The sequence below is a fragment of the Magallana gigas genome, chromosome 7, assembly GCF_963853765.1.
Source record: "Magallana gigas chromosome 7, xbMagGiga1.1, whole genome shotgun sequence".
Classification (NCBI taxonomy): domain Eukaryota; kingdom Metazoa; phylum Mollusca; class Bivalvia; order Ostreida; family Ostreidae; genus Magallana; species Magallana gigas.
The window spans coordinates 49,853,095-49,868,331 of record NC_088859.1 but is presented as its reverse complement, the minus strand read 5'-3'; the positions used below and the strand labels follow the sequence as shown (position 1 = coordinate 49,868,331).

General features: G+C 34.2%; 1 protein-coding gene across 1 annotated transcript; it reads left to right on the top strand.

Moving 5' to 3' along the window:
- The first annotated feature begins 11,884 nt into the window (after positions 1 to 11,884).
- Positions 11,885 to 13,901, top strand: LOC105346185 (uncharacterized). The gene is made up of 4 exons (XM_011454677.4): positions 11,885 to 11,980; positions 12,064 to 12,119; positions 12,337 to 13,332; positions 13,782 to 13,901. Exons 2-4 carry the CDS (start codon positions 12,068 to 12,070, stop codon positions 13,796 to 13,798), a joined length of 1,065 nt encoding a protein of 354 aa, XP_011452979.3. The 5' UTR covers positions 11,885 to 11,980; positions 12,064 to 12,067; the 3' UTR covers positions 13,799 to 13,901.
- The last annotated feature ends 1,336 nt before the right edge of the window (positions 13,902 to 15,237 follow it).

The following is a 15,237-nucleotide window of genomic DNA, read 5'->3' as shown; positions in this document are numbered from 1 at the left end:
ATTTGGTCTGGGTCGCGATTTTTACAAAGAATCCTTAAGAAATCTAACTTTTAATGTAAATTTTTTTATTATGAAAAATGACAATAACAAACTGTCAACCATATCAAAAATCCATAAAAAACCGGAAAAGTCCGTAGACAATTAGGTGATGAATTATGGTCTAACAATTAGTGTGAAGAACGTCAGTCAGCATGTGACCCATTTGAAGATTGTATTTGCTGACAAGGTGTTGTATCGACCATAGAACTTACGAAAAGATGACTTCAAACGAGATTGTTGATACTCCTGTTCTATCAACTTGTTTGTCAGTAGCTTGCCTCGCCTTAGAAACTGTTCATACGAAGAGCATGCCCCTTATGTATCGAATTAACTGAGAGACAAAAACACCATAAGCAGGTGATGAAGGTATATTGCTACATAAGGAAAGTTGACTATAGAAAAATTGAAGTCATCGCATTTATCATAAAATTTTGTTGTTAGCTTACAATCAATGTCCTTTATTTCAAGTTCACTGGGATATACCGAGTCAGCGTAAGTATGGAAATAATAATTGTTAATTGTAAAACGTCGTCAATATACCTGAATGTTGAGTTAAAGGCCACAACGAGTGATATATTTTTTTCACGTGCAAGTTTTTGAATAAATTCTATTTCACAAGAATACAAAAATAGGTCTATTATATTTATATATAATTATATTGTATTATATTATATATAATTCTATTATAATAGAATAATTGCAAAAGGCTTTCTAAATGAAGAGTAATAATGGAACACGTATGACGATGTGGACAATTTTCCTAGCTTGGTTCTTATTGCGATGTGAAATCTATATATTATTTTGATTTCTTGTATCTTTGTTATACGATTAACTTATAAAGCGTAATTTGAGTGAAAGACCTATCTCTAAGAAAAGAAGTTAATAATCAGATCTTATTATCGTTATTTACTAAAAATACGCCTTATTTACATTTTCTTCCTCAGGAATTAAAGTGTGTTCCACATGTGGGCTTTATATTTCATAGAAGACACATATTTTCTTTCTTTTAGAGATCTGTAAATGGAAATCAGTCCACTTCACATTCACTATAACCCTTATTGTTCTATTGGTTGTAATTTCACCTATCTTGTACTTTACTCTGATTTTGTGCTTACATTATAGCTTCTACATAGCGATACTAAGAAAATGCGTGTCCTTGTTGAGTAGCAATCTAAAGATTAAATACTGAGAACCAAGGATCCTATCAAAGTTCGCTAATCCTTGGTAATGAGTATGCATCCTTGGCATCATTCACTTTCTTATTATCATCGCAGAAACAGAAGCCCTCGTCTGTTATGCGAATAATAAGAGTTAAGTCCTTGTCATCTTTTTAGAATAACCCAGAATTTTGTAAAAGTATGGATTTAAACTCTTTTGTCCAATTCATACTCGAAATCGTCGATATTTTCTCTACTTGTTCAGCAAACCTTGCAGAGCTCTTACTGTGTGCAAGATATGCCGACTGCAATGTATTTAGAGACCAGTGTTCTTTGCATTCTTGCTTCATCTTCTACACCCAGCTTCACAACAGGTCCACTGCAGCTGTATAACGTGTACCTGTTAAATTGGCATTACAAGAACAGACTCATTATTAGATACAAAATTCTGCCAATTACTAGTATCCTGTTCTTGGATTTGAGAATTTGGCCTTACTTTCAATTATGCCTGCATCTTCTGGAAATCTTTCTGCGTACACATGCAATAAAGTTTGTGGCAATGTCTCACCGTGGCGGTATTTGAGTGGTATCCGTAATGGATCCACAAGACAACCAATCTTGAGCAAAAAGTCTAAAGTAGGCCCTGTATCAAATAGCATGCGCATGTCAAATCCACAGATAGGTACCTCAAACAACATTATTCCAGCACCTATTAGAACTTCTACGTATTTATTGAGCCAAATTCATCCTCTATGCTCTTTCTGTTTTCTATGCGAATTAATTTTTACTTTTTAGTGACTCTTTTTAGGTGAATCTTTCCCCTTGTCTATCTATGAATTTTTGACTTAATTTTCTTGAGGTTGAATTGACAAGTTTGCAAAATGCCTTATATGTTTTACGAGCTCAGGCAGTGAGTAGGATGCTTTCTACCTTCGCCTTCTAAACAAACACTTTTTCAAATATTAAAAAAAAGCAATTAAAAATATATCGATGGAAACCAATTTATCTTCTCAGGACTTGACAATTGTATTTTACATGTATTTTGAACTGAGGTTAAGTTATAATAACTTCATAGCCTAGTATTTTACTTAAGGGAATTGCAGAAGAAAAAGGGTTCAAAGTGATGTACGAAGAAGTCCATTTACGTAAATGCATAAGAAGTTGAGCGAGCTTTGACGAAAAATTAGTTTTATTCTAATATCGATTAAATAAGTTTGACTAGTTTTAGAAAGCTTAGATATAAAATTTCATATATTTCAAGACTATGACTCCAGAGACGAGAAAGGAACCAGGATGGTGGTCCACTATTTAAAAGTAGAAGACAGATTAACAAATTAACTTGTCAGAACCTGGTCTAAAGATGTAAAAGGTTTCTGTGATAAAAAAGGCAATCTATGAACTTAATAAATAATGATACAGATTTAAGAAAGCCCATACACCTCATCTAAGGGCAGTAAATATTAAAGCGTTATAATTGCAATGTGTATGGAATATAACACATTACTCTAATGTATAGATACATTAAAGCAAGTTTGTCTGTATTATTAACGTTAAGAACAGTTGATCAGGTGACCACTGTAATAATTGTATCCTTGTTTTTACCTATTAGAATTCCGACACTTTGTAAACCTCTATGATAAATTATAAAAAACGAGCAATTAAACTATTTATTAAATAAGCCAATGTTAAATTACAAGTCAAACAATGATATCATGACACACATTAGGAAATTCGTGTTCTCATTTTATAATTGCATATCACGTGTTTTCATGTAGCGTATTCCTGTCAGTTTCATGCTTTACCTTTTTAAGCCATAATGTTTTTTTTTCATGAACGACCAACCGATGATCACAAAGGCATCAACCTAATTCTTCTTTAAAAAGTTTATCATTATTGAGTATTTTTATATTTAGTTCTGGTACCAACGGAATCGTAGTTATAAGATATCATTAGGTAGAATATATATGCATTCGTATACACGGTGTTACCTCACATGATTGTTAAAATTTCAGTACATAGACATATTTGCTTCCTCTATTCTCGCAAACAACAAGGATTCTAGAACGGACATCGAAGTGGATAGCACCGGCACACTTGTTTTCAAAATTGATCTCGCAACCGGAGGACGGTATGGGACCCTGTAGACGAAGAACCGAAGTCTCGGACGCCAAGAAAGGAATGGGTCCCGTGCTCTCTGTGTGGCACGTGATCACCGTACTCCCCGAGGACCGCAGTGCTGTCAGTTTCTCCCCGTTCCTGCTCCCCAGCTCTCCTAACGTCTTTAATCTTGACGGCCCTGTCAGGTAAAGCTGGTAAGCTTTTCCATCGGTTGAAAGGAACACGATTTGATCTCTGAAGGGGCAGAAATCAAAATAGCCGTTGCTCATATACAACCATTCTCCAAGCCTGTCTTTTTCAACAACTTGTAAAAGTTTGTTGTTGGTTCCATATATACAAAATTGCCAGCAGAGAGAGCCCAGCCACTTGTAGCCGTATAAATGGCATGATACCACCAGTTTTCCTCCTCCATATTCGATCCCATAGCAACTACCCCTAGTACATATGACGTCTGTTATTTTACTTTTGCTGATAAAACCGATTTGGGAACGGCTTGGAAAAGTGACACATAATTCACCCTCTCTCTCTGTGATGTCATGCGGTTGAAAAGGCATCTTAATTTTTGAAACAAAATTGCCATGGGCCGTATAAATCAAAACTATGGCATTTTTGTTATCAGCAAGAACAATCTCTCCAGTGTGAAGAACGGTACATCCGGTAATCTTTACTTCAGGGGAACCCTGGCTGGTGTCCAGTTCCTTCACGAGTTCAAACTTGGGATTTGACACTGGCGGGAACAAACTGTCGATGAATTCACTGCTGAGAATTTCTTTCCATAACGTAACGACCTTGGCATGATCAAAGACCCGAGCTAGTTGCAAACCTAACTGATATTTCGGGTCACATGCTTTCATTTCCTTTGCTTTATCGTCAACTATATTGACGAGCACCGCCATTTTACCGCCAATTTCGGACAAATCTCGTGCATTTTCGAAAAGTTCTTTCATTTCTTTTCCTATATCAATCCGCACATTAGAGCAATTTTGTTTAACATTATCATACTGCTTTTTACATTTTAATCTTGTCTCATCGACGCATTTTTCAGTATCAGTTTGTAGGTCATTAATCTTGGACTTGAAATTACCGAAAAGGAAATTTAGTTTGTTTTTCAGCTCATCCTGCTGAGAGAAGTCTCCATCTTCAAGGTCAAGGACATCGTCGTAGAGTTGTCTACAAACATCGTAAAGTTCCTCTCTATCCTGATCCGATGGAGGGATATCCGCCGCTACTGCCACGTAATCTTGAGGACAGAATTTATGGCGATCGTCGTATTTACATCCGACACAGATAGGTTCCCTGTGGTACAGACACAAGTTTTCCGCCTTAGTCTTATGAAGTCCACACTTCTCTTCTCTCGACATTTTGGCAATGAAAAAGAAAACTGCAAAACTTTTCTGGAAAGCGGCTTGTTTAAAAATAAAGTTTTCTAAATATGTTCTAGGTTTTCCTGATCTATTTTTACATTTTTCTGGCTTGTGTGGTGTATTATGTAATTAGCAGTGTGTATTCCCATTTCGTCATTATTTTGAGATAACGAAAGTTTTACTTAAAATTACCTTCATGTGAATGATAAAAGTGTGAGTTTCTTATTGAAATTCTTGTATATAACTTAATGGCAGTATAATAGACCTTATAAACTTTAAAAATCGATTGATCCTTTAATTTTTTTTTATAACTACTGTATTGGATGTGGGTTTATATGCATACGTTTTGATATATGAAAAATATAGTTAATATTAAACTTACATCATTGTACTGAATTTGATTATATCAAAAGAAAAGTTAAAAGTGTTGTAGTTTTTAGCTAACCTAGACCGAAACAGTCTATACAAATCTATTTAAAAAGTTTAAATATCTTATTGATTCTAATTTGTCAAAGCAGGGACAAAAGGAAGCGAAGAAAAGTAAATGTAAAAAATATTGACGTTTTGCGAACAATACATGATAAAAATACTAATTTTTTTTATTTTACTTTGTATAGTGTACAATGAAGGTGTCATTTTGAAACACGTTAATCATAGATTGAAAAGTGAATTTATAATTGATTCTGCACAAACATTCTGCCTGAATCTTACGATGTCCCGCACTTCGTTAATTTCTCCCGTTATTTTTGGCAATGCAAATTAAAACCGAACAATGCAGATGGAAAATCAACTTGTTTAAATATAAACTTTCTTAATATAACATAGGGGTTTCCTTAACTATTTGCAGAATTCAGTGCATGTTAGACGTTTTGCGTAAACATTCGGGTCAATACCAGCTGTACGGAAGCTTATTGACGCCACCTTAGCAGACAATATAATTTCTTTTTAACTTCGTTTAAACGCAATAACTATTGCATTTGATCGCAATCTTTTGCGCTTAAACGCAAAACTTATTGCGATTTAACACAAAAGATTGCGATTAAACGAAATACATGTAGTTATTGCGTTTAAACACAAAAGAAATTATCTTTTTTTACTAGTAAGCTGGTCTCTATGAGCTTCCGTAGTCCGCCTAGAAGCATGCCGATTGGAATTAATTTCAAACTAATTCGGTTCAAACTTAAGCATTCTTATATGTAAAAGGGAATTTAGATTGCTGACACTATGAACCAATTTTTTTCCAGATGAGATCGATAACAAAAACGTAGAATAGATATAAGGTGGGTGTCCTAAAAGTATTGTACGAGTAGCTGCACGAATGTCAACATCATACAACGAATACGTCTTATACAAGGGTATTGTTCATAGAAATACGTCTTATACAAGGGTTGATTTGAAAGTTACATTTCACTATGCATTGCGCTTCTCATAGGTATCATATAGAAATTATTGAAATGAATTGAATGCCCAAAAGGTTATTCATGAATATTTGATGCCCCATCGTCATTATGTCTCTGATAAAATCTAGTCTTTTTTTTTCAGGGTAAATTTCACAGCTGAAAATTTGAAAGGAATACAATTCACCTGTAGTTAAAATCTATAATCAGATTTGGCATGATTTTTAACTGTTGTAAAAATGTTGAGAACATTATTGACAATACTTATATTGTCGCATTGATACGCTTTGCATTTACAGAAAGGTTGTTCATATTTACTTTGACTACTACCGAACACCAGAAAAGGCACTGAAATTGATAAGTGAAATAGAATGGACTGTGCCTTAAAGATGATTCCAATGTTATATCAGGTTTTTTAATTTTATCGCATCTGTGACATTACTTTTGGATCAACCCTCGGGTTTTTCTTTCAAACCTATTTGCAGAATACAACGTCTGATACAAAATTTTGCTTGCGTGCCGTGTTTGGTTTCTTCCGTTGTGAGATAACAAAATTACACTCGACAATAATTATTCTATAACTGAACTGGACTGACGGTTCAATTAATTTTTTTCTATTTCACAATTGTTGACTGCTTGTCTTTTCAAATTTATTTTTAATTCAAGGCACACTCATGTTAGAGGAGTTAAAGATTGTTTATTTCTGCCAATAGCTATTTATCCCGTCCATTTATGACGATTTTTAACAAAAAATGAATAGACCTGTCAATTACGTTTAATAAAAACCGATGAAATGGAAAAATATAAAAATTTTCCGTCGACCCGTCATCAGATTTTACACAGAAATAAAAAAAAATTCATACGGAGATTTGTTGTGTGAAACATATTGACATTTTGGTACTCAGGACACGTGCCAAAATTTTTAAAAGCTATCTTTCGGGATACATTCATTTTGATTGCAGTGCAAAATCCTGTTTCATAGTACTGAGAACACTTCGTTTAAACTCTAGTGTATTTAGAAATATCAAACAATTTTAGAAAATGTGCTGCATGAATATTTTGAAACAGAGCATTAAATATTGGTCAAAATTTTTTTTTTCAATTTGCCCAAAAATTAAACTTTGGTCATTAAAGGGGCATGGTCACAATTTTGGTCAAATTCTATTTTTAGGTTTTTATTTTTTACAATGCTTTAGAAATGCATTTCTAATGATCAAATAAATTTTGAGAGTCATTCGTAGAGTTATAAGCAAGATACATGGCTCACAATTCTTTGTCATGTAAACAAGGCTCGTGCCCTGTTTTTGTTTACATAGGTTCAATATACCAGTTAAAATCTTTTTCCGGCTTATTTGTCTTATCTTTTTATTTATTTTAAGCATACATAAACAGTTCCTACCGTTTAGCACATTCATTTTAGGTTTAAACCTGAAATTTTTACTTCAACGTTCAAAATGTAAACAAACGCTTTGTTTACATAGCGAAGAATTTCAAGCTCTGTAACTCGATTATAACTCAACAAATGACACTCAAATTTCGGTTGCCTGTTAAACATGCCTTTCTGAAGCATTGTAAATAATAAAATTGGAAAAATAATTTCTGACCAAAATCGTTACCATGCCCCTTTAAAGCGACGCCGTACATGAGTATGCATGTTTGTGGGAAAATGACACACCATGAAAAGCGATCTTAATGAACTTCGTACATGTAATTAGAAAATGACGTACCAAATATGCAAACCCCTGATTTGAATTCGAATTTAAATGACATACTTTGAAAATGCTCAACAGGTTATTCGTTGGTGATACTGCTGCATCATGAATTAAAATCAGATTCACCATTAATAGTTCAGAGTAAATTCATCTAAAATTTGAGAAAAAAACCCACCAAACTACAAGTTCGAACGTAAATGCGAAAAAAGATGCAATGCATTTTTGCATTGAACTCGAACAGCAGAAAATGTATTAATCTAGAAGTAAAAAAGGATGAACATTGGTCTTTAAAAGTGGTTCCATTGGTTTGTTAAAGCATATTATTGTTTATGATAACATAAATAGGCGAAAGACAGACGGTCACAATAAATGTTAAAGCTCGCGCCATACTTCATCAACAATATTATAAGGCAACTATACTGATCCTGTGTAGAACCCTTGATTCTAATGATCGCAAACGAAATATGATAAAATAGATTGCATTTTTATCCACAAGAAGAGTTATGATTTACATATGTTTTTGTAAATTAATAATAAAGCATGCAGAAAGCACTACGACCAATTCTTTGTAAAGAACAAAATTAATATGAACGCCAAGCTTTAATTTTAGAATAAACGATGCATGTGAGCCGCTACTGTCCTCATTTCATGCTCTATAAACACGTGACATTTGTGGCATTACTTTTGGATTGACCCTGTGCAGTGTTTAATAATAAGTCTTGTTTATTTCCACGAAGTCAAACATTTTAAGATCACAAAATGATATCTGGCAATTATTTTGAATTTATGCTTGGGTAAGTAATTACTTTGATATGAGTGTTGAAGAAAATGTAATGCAAATTGATAATTTTTAGGTTCTATAATTGAGATCCCTAAATACATGTAAAAAAACACCTCTAGTAAATGAAAGGTATTTGATTTATTTAATAAACACATCTTATTTAGGTGATTATTTTTTAATGAAAAACAAAGTTTCTGTCAATTTTCTTGAAGTGGTGGTTTTTTTTTACCCTAGCTAACCCGTACCGAAGGTTCAAACAGCTTTTTTGTTCTACATTTGTCACTTTTTTTTCACTTCTTGCTAAAACCTTGAAATCAAAGTCTCAATCGAACTTGGTTTGAAGCATCGTTATTTTAAAATGAATCTACATCGTTAAAATTGACTTATCTATTTTCATAAAAGAGCGATAGCAAACACTTTGACGATATAGCGTATGTCTATAAAACTATACCAAAGCTTTTGCACCTATTGCTAATGTTCACACCATAGTTTTTTTTATTTCAAAGATTCTAAATTATTCAATGATGGACGCAAAGCACGGTTTTCAAAGCTCAACAATATTTCTTTAAAAGCACGAAATCTTTTAATTCATAGACCTACAACAAAATGATTTGTAAAATTATAATGGAAGCATCATTTCATATTTTATCATTATTTAAACCGCGACCCCAAGACCAATATTTTTGTTTTCGCAATACTTCATTTCGGGAAATTACTAAACAATCATCTAAAATATCAATTTCCGAACTGTATGTAACGACAAAAGTGCGACACCTGATATAAGTAATTCAAATACACGATTATAGAACGCCATTTTATTTCAAATGTGCTCCCCGACAAATAAAATAGGATATTACTAAATCTGCGAACTCCCTCCCCCGACTAAGACTGGGGTAGGGGAGGTTTGCTAGGTTCATAGTGGACATATACAGAATAAATCTTTGGAAGTTGTTATGGTTTCCTATTGATATAAGCTAGGTGTCTAAAACATTGAACAATGTCAACACCAATTACAGAGTAATATTTGAAAGTAATATGTTTTTTGGTTTAAAAAATGGCGTTTCTTGAAAACCTTCAAAAGTTCTTGAAACTGTACGTATGTGCTCAGTGATCTTTTTTGCAGCACGGGATGTATATAGATGTAAAGAGGACCTTATTAAATACTTTAAAAACAACACGATCTAGCGAAAATTCTTGTAGAACTCCAAAATAGGTTTGCAGATACTGTCTTCATTTCATGCTCTATATCCACGTGACATTTGTGGCATTACTTTTGGATTAACCCTCGTACTAGTACCTTTAAAGGGTTATTTTCTAAAACAATCTATATGCAGAATTCATTGGCCCACAGGAATGCATCTGTGCAGTGTTTAATAATAAGTCTTGTTTATTTCCACGAAGTCAAACATTTTTAAAAGATCACAAAATAATATCTGGCAATTATTTTGAATTTATGCTTGGGTAAGTAATTACTTTGATATGAGTGTTGAAGAAAATATATTGCAAATTGATAATTTTTAGGTTCTATAATTGAGATCCCTAAATACATGTAAAAACACCTCTAGTAAATTTGATTTATTTAATAAACACATTTTATTTAGGTGATTATTTTTAATGAAAAACAAAGTTTTTGTTATTTTTCTTGAAGTGGTGTTTTTTTTTTTACTCTAGCTAACCCGAACCGAAGGTTCAAACAGCTTTTTTGTTCTACATTTGTCAGTTTTTTTTTTCACTTCTTGCTAAAACCTTGAAATTAAAGTCAATCGAACTTGGTTTGAAGCATCGTTATTTTAAAATGAATCTACATCGTTAAAATTGACTTATCTATTTTCATAAAAGAGCGATAGCAAACACTTTAACGATAGAGCGTGTGTCTATAAAACTATACCTATTGCTAATGTTCACACCATAGTTTTTTTTATTTCAAAGATTCTAAATTATTCAATGATGGACGCAAAGCACGGTTTTCAAAGCTCAACAATATTTCTTTAAAAGCACGAAATCTTTTAATTCATAGACCTACAACAAAATGATTTGTAAAATTATAATGGAAGCATCATTTCATATTTTATCATTATTTAAACCGCGACCCCAAGACCAATATTTTTGTTTTCGCAATACTTCATTTCGGGAAATTACTAAACAATCATCTAAAATATCAATTTCCGAACTGTATGTAACGACAAAAGTGCGACACCTGATATAAGTAATTCAAACTATACGATTATAGAACGCCATTTTATTTCAAATGTGCTCCCCGACAAATAAAATAGGATATTACTAAATCTGCGAACTCCCTCCCCCGACTAAGACTGGGGTAGGGGAGGTTTGCTAGGTTCATAGTGGACATATACAGAATAAATCTTTGGAAGTTGTTATGGTTTCCTATTGATATAAGCTAGGTGTCTAAAACATTGAACAATGTCAACACCAATTACAGAGTAATATTTGAAAGTAATATGTTTTTTGGTTTAAAAAATGGCGTTTCTTGAAAACCTTCAAAAGTTCTTGAAACTGTACGTATGTGCTCAGTGATCTTTTTTGCAGCACGGGATGTATATAGATGTAAAGAGGACCTTATTAAATACTTTAAAAACAACACGATCTAGCGAAAATTCTTGTAGAACTCCAAAATTCGCGAGATGTGTTTCTCGCGATTTTATGCGAATATTAATTTCTCGTATTTAAATAGGAATATACAGTGTGCTGGGTTTTTTTTTGGGGGGGGGGGGGGGTTGGTGTCTAAACATTTGCTGAAATAATATTGATAAAGTAGAAAAAATACAAAATGATATTTGAAGTCCAAAACGTTTTGTTATGTAAAACCAATGTAATATGCGGACATCGAATGGACCGGTCCGGCCAAAGGGGAAGTCTGTACAGATATTTTAGTACGCTGATTGATTTTAAACAGTTTAAACGGGAAATGATGGAACAAATTCTACTCACCAATTGGCCAGTACGTTTTCCTGGCTGTATAAAAAATGTTCTTCCGAAATCACAATCGTGTTTAGCATTCCTGGGCATGTTTTTTAGGTGTTATGTTTATTTTGGTTATAAATTTGACAAACAAAAACAAAAGAAACGCCGTGTTATATCGTCGCCGGTAATCAGGAAACGGACGGAGTTCTAAGGACATCAGGAGAAATTCAATGTTTAGAAGGAACGGACAATGATCGGTTAGAAATGTGACAAGATTTTTATTGATAGGTTTAATTGAAACACAACTTGTCAACACTCGTTTTTGTGTAAATATGTTATACTTTAATGTTTATGATTATTCATCGACGTTATTGACCCCGGAAAAGAGTCCCTGGCCAAGGGAGTCTGTCTTAAGGGGAGGGTCCGGGAGTAAATGTATATAAAGGCGTCGACTCTCTCAGGACACACGTCACCCTCACAGTTAGGATAGGTAATTGCTGTAGTGCCTGGTTTTTCTTAATGTAATGTTATCATATCTTAACAGTAAATTAAATTTAAATCTTTTATTTGTAGAACAATGTTGAAGCTTGCAGTTTTACTAGTTTTTGTGTCATACGCACAGGCCAAATGTAAGTTGGTTTTTTTTAACTACTTAATTATTTCAGGAATATTTACGGAATAAAAATGTTTTGGGAAATATTACGAAAAAAAGATCACGTCTAATTGCTCTGAAAAGAAAGACTCCAAATCTAAAAACTCTAAATCTCAATAATTTTAAAGTAAAAAAAAATATTTCATCGGTAATTATCATTGTACATTATTGGAAAGAGATTGACTTTATTATAGTCAAAGGTGGCTTCGGTGGAACCAGCTTGGGTGGGGGTGGAATTGGGGGAGGACTGACAGGTGGCGCCCTCACCGGTGGCCTTGATATCGCATCCGGAGGTCTTGGATTTGACGGTGGATTAGGTAGTGGACTTGGAGGAATAGGTTCTGGCGGACTCATCCACGGAGGCGGATTAGGTCGTATTGGAAGCGGATTAGGGGGAATCGGAGGCGGATTAGGGGGAATCGGAGGATTAGGAGGTCTAGGAGGAATTGGAGGAATCGGAGGCGGTTTGGGTGGAATCGGAGGCGGATTAGGAGGAATTGGAGGTGGATTAGGGGGAATTGGAGGAATCGGAGGAATCGGAGGCGGTTTAGGAGGAATTGGAAGTGGATTAGGGGGAATCGGCGGTGGCTTAGGAGGTTACTACCCAGGTGGAATTTCCTCAAGTTATTTCTATTACCTGATGAGTACTTTAGGCCCATACTTTGGAGGAGGTTTTCCAATGACCGGAGGTATACCATACGGAGGCGGAATAGGCAGCGGCATCGGTGGTATAGGCAGCGGCATCGGTGGCATCGGTGGAATAGGCAGCGGCATCGGTGGCATCGGTGGAATAGGCGGCGGCATCGGTGGAATAGGCAGCGGAATAGGCAGCGGTATCGGCGGAATAGGCAGCGGCATCGGTGGCATCGGTGGAATAGGCAGTGGTATTGGTGGCATTGGAAGTGGAATTGGGAGTGGAATTAGCAAGATTGGAAGTGGAATTGCTGACGTTGGTTACGACTTCGGTGGATTGGGTGGTATTGGTGGTATTGGTAGTGGAATAGGTGGTATCGGCAGTGGAGGTCTTGGTAGTGGCATCATCAGCACTGGTGGACTAGGTAGTGGACTAGGAACCGGATTAGGAGGAATCGGAGGTGGATTAGGAGGAATCGGCGGTGGATTAGGAGGCGGATTAGGAGGTGGATTAGGAGGTGGATTAGGAGGCGGACTAGGAGGTGGTTTTGGAAAAGGTATGTTAATTTTTGACGTTAAAGTTTTCAGATAGGGTATGGCGTTAAGCTAATAAAAAGAAAATTTATTTTTGGTTAATCCTCAATAAGAACAAAGAATTTAAACATTATTCAGGTGTCCTTTATCTGATTATGTTTTGCTTGAGAGCAATTCAAAGCGTTTGTAAGAAGAAGATATACTGAACTCTATGTAGTAGAAATAAGTTGAGAACAAATGCTCTTTTAACCGAAAGTTTGTTTTGTTTGCAAACAATAATTTTGAGGAGTAACCATTAATACATCATATCTTTATTTTATGGATTTTTTCTGTTACATCTGTTCATTTAGATTTGCCAAACTTAAATTTTTTTTAAAATCCAAAATCAAACCATACGTACTGCATTAAAAATAAATAGGTAAATGAAGAATAATAGAGTAACGCTTTTAAACATTTTTTTATTATTTTGCAGGAAAAAAGTACTACTGAGCTCTGTTACTGAATTCGACGCCCGCTAGTTAACGACGCCCATCATTATTTCATCTTAGTTTGGTTTGTGTATATGTAGTCATAAAATTCTGCAAGTTTCAAACATATTTGTTGTTTTATAAAAGAAAAAGTCCCACGAGATTTTACAGGTATTTTAGCACAGTATGCAACTACGTGAAGGATCAACAGAATAAAAACTTGATTGCTTTATAATTTAGAAATAAAAAAAATCATTATAAAATGTAAAAAAAAAAAACAAACAGCAACCAAATTGTTAGGTTTTGTAAATTCAATATTTAAAGGGGCAAGGTCACCATTTGGTCAAATTCTAATTTTATTATTTACAATGCTTTAAGATTGCATTTCTAATAATCAAATGAAATTTGAGAGTCAGACGTAGAGTTATAAGCAAGACACATTTCTCATAACTCTTTGTCATGTTAACAAAGTTCGAGCCCTGTTTTTGCTGACATAGGTTCAATTTACCAGTAAAAAAGATCTTTTTCCTGCTGATTTTTTTTCAATCTTCTTATTTATCTTAAGCAAAGATAAACAGATTCTAACGTTTAACACAATCACTTAAGGTCTAAAACTGAAAATTTTACTTTCAAAATCTAAACAAAGGTTTTGTTTACATAACAAAGAATTGTAAGCTCTGTAACTCGCTTAATACTCAACAAATGACACTCAGATTTTGGTTGTTGGTCAAAAATGCCTTACTAAAGCAATGTAAACATTATAATAGGAAAATTGATTTTTGACCAAAATCGTGACCATGCCTCTTAAAGACCGGAATAATAAACATAACTTGACTTTGACCCGTGCGTGCACGGGTTGACATTGCATATGATATCGGACATTTACGAAATAGATACATCGACACACCCAGAGACAGTATATAAGTCCCTGACACACCGTATTGTTGACAGTTAAATATAACCAAGCTTTAAGCCTACAACAAGCTATTAATTTCACTACACTCTGCTTAGTTAGAATAAAGTTACTGTGTCTCGGGAAAGGCCCTTGCCACAGTTTAAATGCCTCCCATATACCGGTAATGTAGCAGAAAGTCGCAGAATCGCTCCGAAACGATTTTGGAGAAAATTAATGAAGCTGCATTGAAAACAACAGTCAAATTATTCAAAACAAACCATTTTGAGGCTGTTAAATAAATACCTTTCACCTAAAAATTTAATTCATATTAATGAAGAATATAACACTTTTTCACCAACGTTTTTTCCTTGGTTCAAATTTACGCAACATGTAGACATTCGGAACTCTTGGGATTTTTTTTATATTAAATGCACTGAGTTAGAGTTATCTCCCGTATTTCCTTTGACGAACAGAACATATAGCAAATTTTCAATGAAAATTTACACGTATTTGTATTATCGTTTCTGAGTTTATCTATGCAAATGTGAAATTGTGGAAACATGAAC